General features: G+C 34.8%; 2 protein-coding genes across 2 annotated transcripts in view; both read left to right on the top strand.

Moving 5' to 3' along the window:
* Positions 1–4,878, top strand: part of LOC126750625 (CDP-diacylglycerol--inositol 3-phosphatidyltransferase) — a 48,537-nt gene extending 43,659 nt beyond the window's left edge. The window contains exons 3-5 of the mRNA XM_050460278.1: positions 4,046–4,213; positions 4,277–4,440; positions 4,494–4,878. Of these exons, the coding sequence (XP_050316235.1) occupies positions 4,046–4,213; positions 4,277–4,440; positions 4,494–4,648 (487 nt within the window). The 3' untranslated portion in view covers positions 4,649–4,878. The remainder of the gene's footprint in view (positions 1–4,045; positions 4,214–4,276; positions 4,441–4,493) is intronic.
* The window catches only part of LOC126750624 (uncharacterized), a 353,062-nt gene that overhangs the window by 51,798 nt on the left and 284,772 nt on the right, over positions 1–16,492 (top strand). The window lies entirely within an intron of this gene.

The following is a 16,492-nucleotide window of genomic DNA, read 5'->3' as shown; positions in this document are numbered from 1 at the left end:
TGGAATCTTACTGAAAATGTAGACAATTCCTGCATGAAATAAGTAGTACTTTAAGTATGTACCAGCCACAATAAAACTTAAAAGAGGTCTTGAGAAGAAAATCAATATTTGGGTTTGACAGTTATTTTGTTTACAATTTTATTGAAAAGAAGATTCATTACACTTTTCCTACAATAAAATTATGTTAAAAGAAAGAGCCACAAATTTAGCTCAACTGACTATTGCAGAGATCACACATAATAAAGCCTCATTCTAATTTTCAGATCGACATTGGCCGAGGTAACCGAAAGAAATCAGACACTTGTACAACCTCACAATGCAAGATCAAGGTACCAACAATATCAACCTAGTCAAGATTATGTTTTAATATGAATTTTATTCTTAATAAGTAGTTACTGTTATAAAAGAAAATATCCTATCCATTAATGTTTATATTCTGTTCCGATATATTTACACAAATATTAGTCATTTAAATACATTTGCAATAAATATGGTTATTTTCTAAACTGGTCAAAATTTTATAATTATTGAAACCTATACAATTATGGTTGATTTTTCTATGGAGATCACCCTTTCTTATAAGTCCAAACCCTGTTTGCTTTCTACTTTTATAAGCACTAATCTAAGACTTTGATAAATGAATGAAGCTTTATTAAATTATATTAAAATATTTCAAATACATTGAGTTAAAGTGTTATGCTCACAAAAAAAAAACTGTAACACATTCCTTAGGTTTTCACCTGTAGTGGACATAACAGGCACAAATTGTAAAGACTGTTCTACAGTTTTATTTTTTAAGTATCTTACTCAAAGCGCAAATTGCTCTATTTTTGCAACATCAGTAATTTTGTCTGTCAACATGGAAAAAAAATTTGCATTCTTTGCATCAGAAATCACTTTTCTTATAAATAATATTATTACATGCAGATATAATTTCGTTTTGTATTTTTGAACTTATGTATGTGGCATTTTTAGCGCAAGTTAGAAAATGATTTTTTAAAATAAGGTCTGCTGCGTCAATTTGTAGTTTTAGTAAAGCCCGAAAGTTACCCTCTCCAGGAGTTACATCAGAAACATTATCTATATTTAACGCATCATAATTTCTATGCCCCCTTAGTGGAAGGCCATTGCGACCGCAAAATTTAATTGGAGTTAATCTTAATCTATTTTCTTTTGCTTGTATTTCGCGGCTTGAAAAAACAATTTTATCTACTGACTGTTGAATATTTGCATGATTTAAAAAAAAATTATTATATTAAAACTGATTGTGATTTTTAGCCTTCTCATGCAAAGAAAACCTTTCCCCGCATTTTTTCCATGAGCGAAATGCGTTCTTACATAATGCCTAATAACCTCTAATCGACTTGTGTGGCCTACCTCTCTTTTTGAATTAAGAGCATGAATTTGAATTAAGTCTTGATCTGACAATATTCTTTTAGAAATAATAACAATGTCGTTTAAAGGACAACATGCAATATTAGAAGTAGAACCCGATGGTTATGACTCGAAGCTGTGTGAAAACCCGATGGTGTTACCGGTAAATCAATGACCTCTAAATGGTGTTGATCCTGAGCCGAAGTAGATGGAGCATTAATATTTGTAATACTTGAGTCATTATTTACTCTCTTATCAGTTTCACCTTGTTTAGTTTTTTAACAAAGCTCAATAAATTACTTTGGCAAATACGCTTCATTCTTTTTCCTTAATCGGTTAGGCCGGCCATTAATATGGGAAAAAATCGCAAACGTTTATAAAAAATAAAAAGCTGTAATAGGTTTGGTGATAAAAAAAACTATTTGTTTTTTAACATATAAAAGATAACAATCTTAGAATCTTAATTTTTGAGTAAAATTTCGCACAACATGGAAAACTGATTGTATCCCTAACAAAGTATATTAATACGTAAAGTTGGGCAGATTAATGTCAACATCAAAAAATAGCTTGTGGAAAAATTAGGAAAAACATGTATGCTTTAATTTATATTTTATTTTTTTATGTATGCTTTTATTGCGACTTTAGTATTAAAGAATCAAAATCACAATTACTAACACGGCTCGTGGCGGCAAGCTAAATATTTAAACAGAATACTTATTAATATTTAATCAGCAAATCTATTTCATAGCGAGACCGAGAGAACAACATAAAGTAGAATCTAGAATAAAATAGACGATACGAAGGAAGCCGCGGAAGTCCGTACCTCCACATGTTTTTTATTTTATTACTTTCTATAGTGCAGGGTTCAAGCCGGGGTCCCAACCAATCGACCCCGACTCGACCGCTTTAAAAAATATGCTTAATAAAAAGCGCTTGATATGGATCACATATTATTTTAGCCTCTGTCAATTTGTCTACAAGAATTGAAAAAATAATTCCTAGTTAATTTTTATTAAAATAATTTAATTCCAAATAATTCCCTCTGTACGAATGAATGAAAACGAATAGTGTGTATCCATTAGGAAGCTTAAATAAAGCCCTTACAAAGAATAAAAACCTATAAATTTCTAATACTTAATACTAATGCCTCGCTAAATGTTAAATCTGCAATTTGTATGTGCTAGTTTTATTTATTTAAATAATTTTTCATTTCTACCTGATATTCAAGGGTGTCGTAGTTCCAGTGGGTTACTGAAATATGTACAAAAATCAATTATTATACAGATTATACAAGTTTCCGTTCTCCTTCTTTCAGCGAAAAAACTGTTACTCTCTACAAATCACGAGACTGGGGTTGGCTAAAGCTAAATGCGATATTCTGTAAATTTAGATTGAGATATATTTGTGCTATTTAGGGAAGAACAATATTTGGATCGAGTAAGATGTAACATTTAGCGTCCTCCGTTACATAAAAACATGTACTTAGAAATGTGTACATTTCTAGCAGGCTTCTTTTTTGATAATTTGTTAGGGAGGATATATTTTGTGCTGAAACTACAGTTACTGTACGTACTGTAATGCTTACAATATTTTGAACCGAAGGAAAATATAAAGGATGGATAATGTAGGAGGAAATTCTTATTGAGTCAAAAATAAATTAAATATGATAATGATGCGGTGTTACAAGATGTAGAAAATTAAATAAGGTATTAAATAAGAAAAATATGTTATTTGATTTACAAAAACTTGACAAGATAGTTACCACATCAACAATGTCATTGCCAATAACTTGATAATATTTTTAATTTTGAAAAGGTCATTATATTTATGTATTTGTATATTTATTTCATATACCTTCATATACTCAAGTTTTATAAACGCACAACTTTAAAACCTACAAAATAAACCGATACAAGGACCCTTTGGAAAGTCTCCCTGACAGAAATTAGTGAATAGAAGTGTTCCAAACTCATCTTTGTATTTCTATACAGTTTCTGGCTTGAATCTGATTTTGGTAACAATATTCGAGTTAATTAACTTTGTCTTGTGGTAGCTGTTGGATTGGCAGAGAATATCATTTATATTTTATAGCCTCTAGGATCTGATATAAGTGGTTCCAAGAAGATTAAAATATTGGGTATAGTTCCCCGGTGTCAGGTCACCCTAGTTATATCTTACCATTTATATCATACATGCTAAAGAAAAAACTGTAATATTCATATACTTCTTTTATCCGTTCGCTGGCATTGTGATTAGATATAAACCTCGTGATTCGCTAATTTAGGAAGCTTGTAAAGTGTATTTACCTAACTGCAAAAGTGTATGTTTTAAATGTGCTGTGTTAGTATTAAGCTAATACTTTTCGTTACATGTTATATGCCATAATTTTAAGCTGCCAGGGGATTTTAAAAAGAAAATCATTCTTTAATTCGCATTGAATTGGTTACTATGTTATTGACAAACAAGGTCAACCATTGCATTTCAGGCGCTGCATTTTGAGGGTTTTATTAAAAAGTTTTAAATAATGATATATTATTTATACTAATATACCTCACTTTTATTGTGTAAAAAGGATGTTATTAATTATTTTGATATATGAATAAACTGGTATAATAGCTTATTGAGAATAAATGGTTCATATATGATATATGAATCAAATTGATTTTTACAGATATTTCAATCAGGGGACCAAATTTGGAGCGATGTTAGATCAGCTGACAGACCGGTGTGGCACTATGGGATTGGTAGCTGTTTTGGTTCACTTGTATCCAAAATACATGTTTCCATTATTGATTTCTATGTGTATTGACGTAGCATGTCATTGGATTTATTTGCATACGTAAGTTGTTTGTCTATAAAAATATTTTTTTAGATTTACAAAAGTGTCAATATTACATTTCAGGTCAATTTTACAAGGGAAGCAAAGTCACAAGTTCATTGATATGTCGGATAATCCAGTAATGGGCATCTATTACAGTAACAGAACTGTTTTGTTTTTTATGTGTGCTGGTAATGAGGCTTTCTTTGCTGCACTATACTTGTTACATTTTACTGAAGGACCTTTAGGTAAGTATTTTAAAATTGCAGTAAAATTTAAAAACAAATTTCGTTCTTTCCAGTGGCTGGCCTGTCCCTGTTCAGAATCATATTGTACTTCTCAGCTCCGATTATGTTGTTAAAAACTTTTATCTCGCTATTACATTGCGTAGTTGCAGCTAAAAATCTTGCTATAATTGATGTAAATGAACGTAAGAAACTTTTAAAGAGTGAATAAATTAACCTTTCATATTGAATGTATAAACCACATTTTAATAAACGGTGAATCTAGTTTCTTTGGCAAGAAAAAAATTCCAGAAATATTAATTTATTGCTAGTATTATAATTGAAGCCTAAAAAACCATATTGTAATTTTTAATATGACACTCATTCTTGTGAATTATATAAAAACTATATGTTCACATTTTAGACAAATGTTAACATGATAAATAAAATGTGTCAGCTAGTCGTGTTGGATAATTATTTATTTTAAGGATTTTAATGATTAGTTGTATTTTATTGTCTTTATTAAATTTTCTTATGTAATTTAAATTATATAAGAAATTTAAAAATTATTATCGCCATCATATATTTAATATGAATTTAAACATTTTATTAAATATATAAATAATGGCGACTGTGATGTATTTTATTGCTATAAGATCAGTCAAAATGAAAAATAATACAAGGGGCTAGAACAAGAAGAAACGTGTTAGGCTACATTGTCATACGTCGATTTTCTAAAATGAATAGCAATAATTGGTTGTTTATTTGTGATATGTTTTTTTTATCGTATTCTTGTATTGGTTGACTCGCGCTGATAAAAGTCAGTAAATAGGAATTTATGGTAGGGAGTAGTGACTTTGAGAATATACCTTTTTGCTTTTTGCAATATCCAGAATAACTTAGTTATTTACAGTTTAATAGCTTTTAATTATCTATGTTTTTATATTAAACATAGTTGCGTTTTATTAGCGAAAAGATTTTTGAGTAACCCATGATATTAATATAATTTAAGACGAACGTTTTTCCAAATTTTGTACAAATATTATATTAAAAAAAAATAGAAAAATTTTTTATTTTCACAAGAATATTTGAAAAATGTTGAAAAGAATCGGCCGCATCAAATCATACCTACGTTTATAAACAAAAAAAGAAGTCGGACCGTGATAGTGGAAGTAAACAAAGAAAGTTGCGAGATATAGGTCATGGCACCCTATTTTAAAATTTAAAAAAGTTATTTTTTCTATGAGTATAAAACAAAAAGTGGAAAATACAGTATTATTGTTTTTAGAATGTTATTTTTTATCGAAATACGTAAAAATATACCAAGTGTCCCATTTAAAATAAGAAACTTAGTGTCACTTCCTGTTAAACCGTAAGTCATGGAAAATAATAGAATATGTCAAAAGAAGCTCTTATAACTATTCTATCGCTATCCAAATTTCAATTGTTTATCTTGAAAAGTAAAAAAGTTATTAAGTGTTCCCTTTTTTCTGTGTCACCCGGTATATGATTATAACATATAATTTGCATTCAGCTTTAAACAAGTGCTCATTTAATTTTTTTTTCGGTAGACCTGTGTTTAACAACGTTGGTGAAAAATATGTAAATATAGATAAGGTCGATGAACAAACCGAAAAATCACAAGAAACATTTGCTATAAATTCTGATATTTCAGGAGATGATCATAGTAATCATAATAATAAATATTTTGATAGAATGGATCGAAAGGTGGCTCATAATTATATTCGTATTTTCAATTTAAATGTTGTAGATATAGCTTATCTACGAAGAGTTTGATGCCAATAGGAATAATCGAAATATGAAATTCGATAGATTCTATCATAAGGTCTTGGAAATATTTGTATGCTGTTTTTTTGCAAATTATCCAACAATCACTTAAAAATCGAATATAACGAGGGAGAAAAGGTCTGTATGATTTCAGCTTATCAGATTAAAACTAAACTAAATTTCCTTTTTGGAAAATGTTTTCATAATTAAATATTTTTAAGATATTTTGTTCCGGACATTGACGACGATAACTGAGTACATTTTTATACACCCCCTACATGGAAGAACATACATGCCAGAATCGTTAAGTTATCTAAAGCTATTACCATACCATCAAATTCAAAGGTTGTTAATGTCATAACTGGAGGAAAAGAGGCAGAAACTACTTTGATTGAGCCCATAGAAAGCTGTAAAATATATGGTCAAGGAATTTTTCTACCAAAGACGTCATCGGTAAATTTAAAAGGATATGATCAATACCTGAAACAAGGAGAAAACATTGTTGTTGAAGTCGTTATACAAGCAGACCTTTTCCTGTATGTTTACAAAATCTTCTTGAAGAAATTTCTGCCAATTTAGCCATGGAGCAGTGTAGTAAATTGCGACGCCTTCTTGAAGAAAATCAAGAAATTTTTTCCTTGCACGATAATGACCTGGAAAGTAGTGATTTGGTGCAGCATGGAATAACCACTGGAGATAATGCTCCGATAGAACAAGCACCTCGAAGGATTCCGATAGCTTAACAAGGTGAAGTTTCCTCGATGCTTCCAAGAAATGAGGATACAGGGTGTGATAAAATCTTCCCAGAGCTCTTGGACATCTCCAGTTGTACTCGTAAAGAACAGAATAGGTCTACCAGATTTCGTGTAGACGCCTAAATGACATTACCAGGAGACACAGTTATCACCTACCAAGAATTGACGATACCTACTTAAGATATTTACTTTTTATCGTATTGACCTGAACAGTCCTGAAGAATGGGACACAGCTAAGAGTTTTTCCAATAGTAACGCTCCATGTTTGGCAACAGCACATAGCGAAGTCGACAGTATATTTGTCAGCAGATTTTTTTCCCTTGCGGCTTTCTTGAAAAGACTATAGTCGCGGCTGATAAGCCGCGGACAGTAGCGGTCTTAAAGGTCAACATAAGGTGCGTTATTGCGAAAATTGACCGACTTTTATCTGATAACGTGATCACAAATTGAGTTTCCAGGATTCGACACACCAGACACAGCCAAGGGAGACATTTAGACAATATAATTTTTATAATATATTGTTAACATATACTCTTTACAATGAAGATAAAAATAGATCACAATTATCCTCACAATTTGTTTTACTGGGGTTTAAAAATCAAGCGTGTCTAATGGAAAACCCTATAGTTTAATCCAGGATCAGTGTGATGACCCCAGTATTAGGTCTTATTGACGAACTGAAGTCTGGAGAAATTTCAAAACCAAAATGGAAAGATATTTCTAAAAAATCTCCAGAACTAAATTGTTAAAAAGAGTGGGAGAGTGTAGATGAAAAAGAAAAGAAATATAACAGATTCCATAAGTTCTTGAAGCTATCAATAGTGTGCCTTAAGCAAAACTGTGTGGTATTAAAAGACATTTTATCAACTTAAAATTTGGTAGGTCAAATAGTTGCTTAATAGTGTCACACATTATTTTAATAAGCAACTTACTTCGCCAAATATACAAAAGTTTTGGAAAGAATTTCAAAATTGTACTGGTTATTTTCTCAAGTTATATCCATGAGAACCGCTCACTCTTCATCATAGACTTTTCCAATGGCGTAACCAAATGATCACCGTCAAAAGTGCTGAATCTCCACAACGTGGTTGCCTAAATCATAACATTTTTATTATATAAACCCTTAGTTTTAAAATCATTTTAGATTAGTTTCCTAGATTATTATACCTAAGTGTTATAATTTTTTAATTAATATAAGATTTAACTAACTGGTTAAAAAGTCGTTATGTCGCATAACATTCATAATTGGCGCAGTCGGTAGGATTATGCCGCAAAAACAACTTCAACGTTGAAGAAAACTTCTGGGAGTATTTCAACACTGGTAACACAGTCCAAAGAACCAGCGACATCTGGCATCACAGCTGTAGGCAGGCATATGATAATGGTTTTATTGAATTGATGAAATTTATTAATTATTGTGAAAGTTTTAAGTGTGTGTTGCGAAATCAATTTCTCAACACAGACAAATTAAATTTGTCTCAAATAATAACTACAGTCTACAAAAATTCTCCGATACCTGGAATTGGTGTCTGGGTCTGTCTTGCCCCGATCAAGCCGTGGCGATACGAAATTTACCCCGCACCACACCCAGTATGACGATAAATGCAAACCAGGCAAGATCTCTGCTCCGTCCAGCCAGCGACGTAAAATCAAAAACCCAAAACATCTTAGTCGATGTTAATTTTGTTTCACATAAGTTGATCTTCTTAAAGAGTTAGTTAACAGTTTGTGTCTTTTGACGGAAATGGTGCAAACCTCTCCCCTACATATCTTTAAATGGGAAAGATCTGTTTCCTGTATTTAATAATTTAAATAAAAAGTTGCAGTTAAAAGTGTTGTAAACTAGCTATTAAATTGCCTTTTAGTTAAAGCATATTATTTTGTGGGCGCTTCGTAAGAATATAAAGTTGTGAACAGAAAAGTCAACATTTATGACATTTTCCATGAACAGTTTTAATAACTAGTGAGGAGGCTGTTACTGAACCGAGGACAAGACTATTGAACATTTTGTGGAAGCGTATAGTGTGGAATCAGCAGTGTTTTGGATTTTGTTTTTCTGTGTCTTCACATAGAAACAAGGTACCTTTGTAATTTTAACTTGTGTGTTTTATTTTAAACAATAATAATTATTATTACGCTATTTGTATTAATGCCAAAGGGTTTAATTTAGTTAATTACTTTTGTCTTGGTGTTTATTTAAATTTAAAATTTATTTTTATTGGAGTGCTTGCTGGAATGAGTGTGTTTACTTAGTAATAAGTTTTAGGGTATTAGTTGTTTAAAGAAAATTAACGTTTTTATATTTAATATAAGATATTTAGGAGAAAATTTGATGGAAATTTTATTTACTAGCCTTATGTCAGTCCTTTCGTAGTGACGTGTTAATATTAAGGTATTAGCACAATCTCTTTAAACCTCTACTCAGTTTAATGTTTAAACTCTAGTCACGAAGTTTAAATAGTATGCGAATGATGATCAATTAAAACTTTGAAAGACTTTATGGTATAGTTCAGTTCAGAGATCTATTAGAATCTTTGATGTACCGCAAATAGTCCGTGTGCCGGTGTTGCTTGTATTGTCACATGACATGCATCTTTAAACCGCAAAATTTTATGTGGAAAGAGTCATAGAGTATAATTCTAAGCGATATTTAATCATTTCATTAAATAAATAAATGTTTTAAGCATTTTTTAAAGAATTTATACATTTGATTCGTAAAATGTGACTGCATGTGCCCACGTACTATTTTGTTAAACGCCTGACCTTAGTCACAGCTACTCAAGCGTGAAAAGTTGCACAGGTCCGGCCTTAAAATTTATTTGTATTTAAAACTTTATTATTCGGGATTTTTGGGTTTAGTTTTATTAAGTTAGAAATTCAGGATAGTTGATAGCAAGATAATATTTAATTTAAATATAAGATTTAAGTACGTTAAATGAGTTTAACCAAAAATTTTAATTTCATAAGTTTAGTTTTTTTAGACATATCCTCAAACCACAATTAATTGTTTATATTACATTATAAAATGCTTAGCTTAGGACTATTTTTATATTTAAGAAATCGCTTGTAATTTATCATTAATATTGTGTCAAAGCCTCGGCCAATACCGTTGCTGTTCATATTTCTGTTCACCTAGTTTTAAGGCCCTTTTGTATCAATAAATGTTTTTTAAAAGTCCGTTCGTCGATATCTGAATTTAACTGGCGCTGCGAACAGGATAGTGCAATTTTACCCTTTATCGGTTTACCGTTGTGTAAAAGTGATTGTCAAATCTTAGTGCACTATCCATCAAGAATCTGAAGACATCGACCAACCCTAAGTACCGCAACCCTTGGTACTGCGACCCTTTTGGAGAAAACCAAGCCGAGAAACTGCTAAGCCGCCTACCGTGTTGTCAGGGACCTAGCTGATCCAAGTGCTGCCTTCCCAAACATCTCATCTGGACCAGAACGATTCAAGCCACGCCTTTATAGGGACTCCTTTGGTTGTGAACCTCTACTGTGCAAGCTCTATGGGTCATCCCTTGATTGTACTGTAAGTTTTTGTTTGAATTGCCATTATTTAATGTCTAGTCCATATCCGTCGCCTGTTAGAACCTATTAGATAACTTAACTTTAGATTCTAATTTATCTAAACCTAATTTAAATATTAAAATGGAAAACATAAGATTCCACACTTCTCTCTTACCAACCTTCTCTGGAATTCAAAACCATTTGGAAAGTTTTATAATATCCATAGATGAATTTTACCAATTATATTTTACAATTGATGGTATTGAACAAAATAAAGTTGATTTAGCAGCCATTAAGTCAAAGTTAATTGACAATGCTCGAGACTTTTTACTTTCTAGACCAGATTTAGATTCATGGCCTTCAATTAAAGAGGCCCTAAGGATAAAGTTCGGTGATCCTATCACTTATCAAATTTTACGCCAACAACTACAATACTTTAAGATCAATAAAAATGAAAGCATATTACAATTTGTAGATAGACTCAAATCCTTTGTACAAAGAATTTTTTCTAAATTACATTGCGAAGTCTCAGATGTAAATGCGAAATTAATTTTAATTAATCAAATAGAAAAAACTTCGGTTTTAATTCTGACAGCCAATTCGCCTCAGACATTAAAAACGATGTTAATGTTACAACGCCCTAATACACTTGATGATGCATATACGCATGTAATTAACTATAATATGATTGAATCACAGGTAAATTTTTCAAATCTGTCTAATGTTCATAATAACCAATTTACTAATAATAATAACCATAATTCCTATGTAAAACAAAATAGCTTTCAAAGTCCCGTAAGATTACTACCCCAGAATCAACCCCCCATGACATTCCCCCAGCAACCATTTCCCAGTCAACCCATACAAATACGACCTAGACCAGTTCAAAGACATTATCCGACAAATGCTCAAGTTTTTGGAAAACCAAGAAATGTCTTCGCTCCCCAAAATCATAATAAACCAAAATTAGACCCCCCTACTCCAATGTCAATCTCCATAACTGGACCCTCTAGGCAGTATCAACAAAGAATGCCTTTTCGACAACCAAACTTTTTCCAATCATCAGGCCCCCGAAATTTTGTGTCCCAAGAGTTAACTAACATTGAGACCAACGCTAACTCTTATCCCGATGTGCCTTATGTCGAAGATAACCAGTCTGAACATTATACCGATTATTCACCCCAACATTATTCTGAATATTACGAACCAAACCTTCAATATGAAGAAACATCTTTCGTTCCCACCTTAACGAATCCTAATGACCAAAATCACTACACCAATTCCGAACAAAATTTCGAAATTGATAATTTCGCAAATTTTCCGAAATCAGGCCCAGATCCACCATCAACTTAAATAACGTAGCACAACAAATTGAGCTCCCATACTTTTATTTACCACAAAAGCACTTGACAATTTTAATTGACTCCGGTGCCTCTGACTATCATATCTCCTAAAATTGCAAACAAATATTCCGACAAAATATTTATCGAACCTTTCGAAGTAACCGCATGCAAGAACACTTATAAAGAAACCAAAAATTTCCTTGCTAGAAGAACTAGGCATAAAAAACGAATTTAAAATGAGAGTACTGAAAGATACAAAGAAGACGCTCCAGCCCAAAACATCTCAAACCCTGTTAACCCTCGTCGCAAACGACGACGATTCTGACGTCACTGCACACTCCAATAATGATACAGAAGGAAAGAATATCCCAATATCAGAATTACCCCTCAATTATGCATCAAATCGTCTTGTCATCGACTACGGCGATGAATTTAAACACACCTACACTAAACCTTTTAATAAAAACCACCATTTTGTAAAAATTTCAAAAGAAAATCAGGAACAACACATTTTAAAAATTATCAAAGACATAATTAAACCAGACGTTACCTTTACTATATTTATTAAAAATGACGAATTAAAACTCGAGTTTCGAAGACAAGTATTTTCTAATCTAAATACAACCGTAAAACTAGTTTTTGCCAGCACTTACGTCCTTGACGTGACTGACCAGACTCAACAAAAGGAAATTTTAGCCAATTATCACAAAAGTAACCATAACGGTATAACAGAAACATATAACCATATTAAACAAAAATATTATTGGCCTAAACTACGAGATTCGATAACGATAATGTGAAATATGCCTTCAAAATAAATATGAAAGACACCCTTACAAAATCGCTTACGAAGGACCCTTGCTCTCTGAAAAACCATTTAAGACACTTCACTTAGACATTTTCCAGTTTTTAAATTGTCAGTTTCTAACAATAATAGATTCATTCTCAAAATATGCCCAAGCCTATTTTATAACTGATAAAAACGCCCTTACTATTTTAAGCAAACTACGTCATTACTTTTCACATCATAACACCCCCTTAAAAATCGTCACAGACCAGGGTAAGGAATTTCAAAATAATTTATTCAAAGAATTCTGTCAACTTTTCTGTATAGAAGTTCATTACACTACTCCAGGAAATTCTTCCTCCAACAGTCCTGTAGAAAGATTGCATTCCACACTTTTAGAAAAACTAAGAATTCTGAAGATGCAAAATCCCGATGAAACCCCTCAAAATCTCATGACTTCCGCAGTCTTAATCTACAATCAAAGTATTCACTCGACAACAGGTCATTCGCCCTTTTTATATATATATTTTTTTTTTTTTGGGTCGGTGGAGAAATTCTTTATGAACACTGGTTACGCGGCGCCGCCCCCAGTAGTGTGGGACTCAGTGTCGAGTCTGTCTCGTCCTATACCCACTAAAACTCCACCGCTGGGTGGTGCCTTGTGGCTCCCTACACTGCGGTCTGCTAAGAAGCAGTCCTATTGTGTCCCATATGTTTAGTCCCACAGGTTCAATTCTGTAGCTTTAAGGAAGTCCAGGATTGTGCCCAGTGGTAGATTTCTTATACCCTCTGGTGCGGGTTTCTCTTCCCCCAGGAATGTTGCTCTGGTTTGATTAAATGCTTCACAGAAGCACAGTATGTGAAGAGTTGTTTCGTCCTCCTCATTGCATCCCCTACATAGCGAGGTAACTGGTTTCCCCAGCGTATGCAGGTGTTTCCTGCTGGGTGCATGGCCTGTAAGTAGCCCTGCGACCTTTCGCAGTTGTTGTCTGGAGAGGCCCAGTATGTTCTCACCCTTCTTGAAGGGTGGGCTGCCTATAAGTTGTTTGGATTGTTCCATCTTTGGCAGCTGCTCCCAGTAGAATTTGTTCTGGTTTGTTAGCCAGTTGCCGATTTCCCTCTTCCAGGTCTTATCGCTGACATAACATGTTGGTTCAGGGCCTACCAGGCTGTTGCTGGCTGCCTGGGTTGCAAGTTGGTTAGCCCTTCTTGCAGCCTTATTGTTGCCCATATTCTCTGCTAGGATTATCTCTGGCCTATTTTGCGATTCGGCGAGGTTCCTGAGATCCTCCCAGCAGCTTTGCACAGTCCTTGACTTAGTCTCGAACTGTTGTAGTGCAAGTGTCGCAGCCTGGTCTCCTGTGAAAATTGCGAAGGTTTTGCCTCTTGGCAGCCCTTCTCTCATCAGTTGGACACAGGTTTGAATTCCTATTATGCTTGCCTGTAAATTTGTTGTTTCGAGGCCCAGGTTTAGCATAAGTTGTCTGCCCTGTTGTTCGTCCTCCACCATGCCCACAGCTACCCCGATCTTGGATCGTTTGGTTGCCGTGTGCCATACTGAGTAACCTCTTTGCCTGAGCCTGTTCGCTTCTGCGTCCAGTGGTCCCCTTTTTTCTTTGATGATAAAAGGTTTGTCTAGGTATGTGACCTTGGTTCTGTCTGTTCTTAGGGCCAGGCGCCCAAGGTCCTGTATTTTGTCAAATAGGGCATTGTGCCCATCTTTCGATAGGATTGTTGCGCCATTTGACAGCAGTCTTTTCGCCCCCGTTATAGCTTCAGCCCGTACCACTAAGTGTAGCGGGCTTAGTCCTATCAGGTTCTCTAGGGCAGCAGTCGGCGTTGTTGACATCGCTCCTGTTATGCCCAGACATACTATTCGTTGTGTTTTGTTGAGTATCTGTATTACAGTCCTCTTTTCTGCCGCATGCCACCATATAGGTGCTGCGTATGTAATGATGGGTCTGACCATTGTCGTGTACATCCAATGTACCATTTTTGGTGACAGTCCCCATGATCTACCGAACATTCTCTTCAGTACATAAGAGTTTTCGTGGCTTTATTTGTAGCTTGGATTACATGTTTCTTGAAGCTGAGTTTTTTATCCAGGGTTATACCTAGATATTTGACCTCGTCTTCAAGTCGCAGATTTTCTCCATAAAATTTTATGTTTCTAATGGGCTCTAGTTTCCTTCTTTTGGTAAAGGAAACCAGAGTAGTTTTTGTGGGGTTTACCCTTAGTTGTTCTTCCTCACACCAGTGCTCGACAGTAGTCAGGGCTCTTTGCATTTTTTCGAATACATAAGCCTGACTACCCCCTCGTGTAAGGATGACTATATCGTCAGCATATCCTATAGCAAGGATAAGCTGCCTCTCCAGTCGTATCAGCAAGCTGTCCGATACAAGGTTCCACAGCAGCGGTGACAGTACGCCCCCTTGCGGTGTTCCCCTGCACACTTTGGCCTTAACCGTTGTGCTGTTGAGATTTGCTGCTACTTTCCTATGATTTAGCATTTGGGTTATCCAGCCGCCAATCATGGGATGTATTCCTCGTGCTGCTATCGCACGGTTGATTGAGTCATATGACGTATTGTCGAATGCTCCCTCAATATCTAAGAAAGCTCCTAGGGCGATCTCTTTGTTGTTCAGAGATTGTTCGACCCTCTGGGTTATCTCGTGAATCGCTGATTCACAAGATTTACCTGTTTGGTAGGCATACTGGTGTCGATGTAGAGGGTTGACCCGTAATACATTGTCCCTGATATGCCTTTCTATGAGCTTTTCCTCTGTTTTTAGGAGGAATGATGTAAGGCAGATTGGTCGGAAGGATTTAGGTTTCGCATAGGAGTCGCGTCCCGTCTTTGGTAGAAATACTACTTTTGCTTCCCTCCAACTCTCTGGTATATGCGCCGTGGCTAGACTTGCCCGCATTATTTTACATAGTGCAGGCAGCAGCAGTTCGCTACCCCGCTGTAGCATGACTGGCATTATGCCATCCATTCCGGGAGATTTAAATGGTTTGAAGGAATTTATCGCCCATTTAACCTTCTCGTAGGTTACTACCTTTTTCGCTAGTTCCCAGTGTTCCCTTTTGCCCCTGTTCGGAATGATAGGAGTTGGGTCCTGGGTATGTTCTGGTTGGTGGAGAATTTTCGATCCCGGAAAGTGCGTGTTCAGCATTAAGCCAAGCGTTTCTTCCTCGGTTGTCGTATATTCTCCATCGGGTTTTAGACAAGAGCCTAGGGTTTGTCGTGGCCCTTTGGATATTGCCTTGTGGAGTCTAGCATATGCTGGTGTCTCTGTTAGGTCCCGGCATAGCTTCCTCCACCCTTCTTTCTTTGCTCTTTTTATAGCATCATTGTACCTGGTTAAGTGTTGTCTGTATAGATTCCACTCGCCAGTTCTTTTGGCTCTGTTAAAAAGCTTTCTTACTGTCTTCCTTAGCTCGCCCAATTCTTGGTTCCACCATGAGGTGTTCCCTGCTTGACGCGGTTTGCTTAGTGGACATGAGTTTTCAAAAGCAATTTTAATAGCCTCAGTGACTGACTCTGTCAGCACTTCGAGCTCTACATTGTCTTTTGCCTCCGTTGGACAGTTTTCCAGTTCGCGTCCTAGTATCTCATTGAAGAGGTCCCAGTCCGTTTTCCTGGCGTTCCTGTAGGTCTCCGGATTTGTATCCATAGATTCTAGATCGAATCTTATGTACCTGTGATCCGACAAACTTGGTTCGTCAGATACATGCCATTTTTTTAACGAGGTCGCAGATGCGTCCCTTGCCAATGGTTAGATCAATTACTTCTCTGCGGAGTATGTTGACGAAGGTCGGTTCCTCCCCCACATTAAGTATATTTAGACCGGAGGCAGCACAGTAATTTAATAATGATTCGCCCCGTT

This window comes from Anthonomus grandis, chromosome 2, assembly GCF_022605725.1.
Source record: "Anthonomus grandis grandis chromosome 2, icAntGran1.3, whole genome shotgun sequence".
NCBI lineage: Eukaryota > Metazoa > Arthropoda > Insecta > Coleoptera > Curculionidae > Anthonomus > Anthonomus grandis.
This window is presented reverse-complemented; position numbering and strand designations above follow the sequence as displayed.